This window comes from Opisthorchis viverrini, assembly GCF_000715545.1.
Source record: "Opisthorchis viverrini unplaced genomic scaffold opera_v5_696, whole genome shotgun sequence".
Classification (NCBI taxonomy): domain Eukaryota; kingdom Metazoa; phylum Platyhelminthes; class Trematoda; order Opisthorchiida; family Opisthorchiidae; genus Opisthorchis; species Opisthorchis viverrini.
This window is the reverse complement of record NW_008752347.1, coordinates 70,578-73,537: the sequence shown is the minus strand read 5'-3', so window position 1 is coordinate 73,537 and position 2,960 is coordinate 70,578. Positions and strand designations below refer to the sequence as shown.

At 45.7% G+C, this 2,960-nt stretch overlaps 1 protein-coding gene across 1 annotated transcript in view; it reads right to left on the bottom strand.

Annotated features, from left to right (window-relative positions):
- Positions 1-1,051: 1,051 nt before the first annotated feature.
- T265_11982 (hypothetical protein) overlaps positions 1,052-2,960 on the bottom strand; it is a gene marked incomplete at both ends in the record, with an annotated part of 12,285 nt that continues 10,376 nt past the window's right edge. Inside the window, one exon of the mRNA XM_009178845.1 lies at positions 1,052-1,256. Coding sequence (XP_009177109.1) covers positions 1,052-1,256 — 205 coding nt within the window. The remainder of the gene's footprint in view (positions 1,257-2,960) is intronic.

Here is a 2,960-nt window from a genome sequence, read left to right as displayed (position 1 = left end):
GAGTCTCAAGAAGGGCGAGACCGATTGTTAGTCGATAAAGAGTTTTCAGCAACCTATGCACCATTGTTGTCGTTCTTATGGGCGATATGAATGCCCAAGTCAGTTGTCTGTGCTCCTTGAAATCACATCCAGTAAACAAATTTGCCAACACGAGCAGCTCATTTAGACCTGGCGGTCCAGTCAAAAACGATATTTCCATTAGGATCGGGAAGACCAGTGAAGCTTTTGTCATCCTGCATTAACTATAGCGCTGAGTGATATCAACTTGTCTGTTGCGAAGGTGCCTACACCTCCAGACATTCACTCCGGCGATCTGGATAGAAACTGACAGCAAGAACGTCACTGACATCGGTTGACAGCCATATGTTGCAGTGTCTCTAACCAGACGTAGTGGAGATCACGCGGTCCCCATCCTGAACTGCTAGTAGCTCTGACTGCTCCCAATCGTTCCGTAGTCTCCTTATACCCCTCTGCCAAGTCAAGGGTTGGTCACCTCTCTACTTACGCCACTGTGAGTTGGGCATGGAAAACAGCACTTCAGCATGCGCAACACATGTCTCGAACAACGCAGCTTCCGGTGCTGGACACATTCTTTAATGGATGTCCCCGTCGCACAACCGAACACTTGCTTTCTAATTGCCTCGTTACGGATACACCGACAGCAACCCACACGAGCTATGGTTCTGAGACAATGATTGTCGTACATCTGAAGACGTCTCAGTCCCGCTGCTCGAACAGATCAAGTCTCACAGCCATACAACAAAATAGCCCACACTGTAGCTTAATACACATGTCCCTCGAGATTCAGGGATACACCACTCTGATGCCATAGGTGTCTCGAATTAATTAACGTCACCCGGGCCTTGCAGATTCGTGCATTGACCTCATCTGTCACTACAATCAGAACTAATGCAACTGCCAAGATAAGTAAGGCGCTCCACAACTTCCAGTACTTCTCCCTGGATTTTGAGTGACGTGTTCAGTGACTGCACGTTCACGAGCATGACCTTCATGGGTGCAAAGTGCATACCAAAGGACGGGATGACTTTGGTCAGTCTATCCAAAAACACTCGTGACTTCTGCTCTTAGAAAATGAGAACGATGTCGTCTGCGTATTCCAGATCGCAAGGTTTTCTTCACATGCTATTTGAACACCGGGGTTTTGGAGACTTTCCAGCGTTCGTCTCATTATCTCATAGATCACGAATTTAAACAGGAGTGGGGAGAGACGGCATCCCTGCCAAGATCTTTTGGAACTGCATTGGCATGATATTAATTATGATTTGGAAAACGACTGGGAAAAGTTGGAAGCAGCCATGCTGATAAATATTGAAACTCTGTGTATTGACCAACAGTTCTCATTGGTTCGGAGTAAACCATGTCAGTAGTAGACGACTGTGATGGCGTATGAAGTTTCCCTCCACGTTGCTCAATATGTTGCTGAGTTATTCCAACCGTCGCATGACGAAAAGCTCAAGTATCTTTACAACAATACACTCCTATCCGGATGTGGACATCCAAGACATATGTAGCACTCAGCTTGACCGTGAAAGGTTTCACACGATCTCAATCACTGCGTGGTGTCGTCCGCTACTTGTTGGTTTCACCAGAGTGAATGGACACAACTACGCAACTACAGAAGCACATCATTCTTGATCACCTTTTTACGGCCTTACGGCCGTTTAATAAACGAGAACATTCTGTATGGCGTGCTATGTCCATGTATGACTGGAGAGTATACAGTGACACATGCCTGGTTAACCACTGGACTGCTAACATCATTACCCGCTAACATTTTGCTCGAAATTCGGATGGTATCACTCCCGGAAGCCAACATTTGTGAACTGATACAAACGATACTACAGACAAGACTCAGAGGTCAGGATCGTTGCGCCATACAATAAGTTTGACGACCCAAGTTTTGCATCCTTTGTACGGTATGCCTCAGCTTATAGTTGTGAATGCCTTTGGGAAATACGACACGGGAAACGAAGGGCTGGCGAGGTCGGTCCGGTCTCTGCTTGGAAGCTCCTAGAAAATATCGGGCTTTCGGTCGGGATCTATTTGCGTCGATGCTTCATTACACCTCCAAATCATGATCCAAGCTATCGTCTACCCAGGTGAAAAAGTTGAGAGGATTCAAAGCCGGTATAGATAGCTAAATTTTGGGTCAGAAGATTGCCTGTCAGCGTACGCAAGTGGTTAATAATTTATTCGAAAAAATCGAACGACGGAGGCATTTAGGAAATAAACCTGGTAAAACCGACGTTCAAGTCACGAATATGAGTAGTACAAACGCAACTTCTTGGATTCATGTGCGTTGCAGAGCTTGATTTGACTTACACTGCGTTTGGCGTAGCAAACATGCGCTGACCCAATTCGGTCATCTTCACGTTCAGCACCGCGAGTAGGCTGAAACTTTTCTGACCTTCCATGGTGGGGGGTTGAACAAATATGCCAACCTGTTTCCTTAAACTTAGAATACTGGTAATCTTACGCCAGTCACCGCTATTTTTCTTTCAGGCTTTCGCGCCAAAGCCCTTTGAATATGGACCGTAATCGTTTTCATGTCTAGGTTTGAGCGCCTTGGTAGTACTTTAGCCCACGTGCAACCGTGGAGTGCACAAATGAGTGTACTCTCAGACAGAAACTAATATATAACAAAGGCTGGTGTCTAGATCGCTCGGCGGAATATTTTCAACAATAGTTTAGTTGGCCCTGTGCCTTTATGTTTGTTCTTCATTCGATCCACTCATTTTGAGCTCTGGATTATGAGTTTACATGCTCCCTCGACTAATGAATATTATTGTACCTTACTTGAAACGCCATAAGACTGCTAGGCTAGATGAGCTCTCACTAGCACTGCTTTGCGCTCTATCCTAACTGGAATGCTTGAATCTATTTGAGAACAGCTGAGTTCAGTCGATCATCATGTTACGGTTCTGTCACGCAGCGAGCAA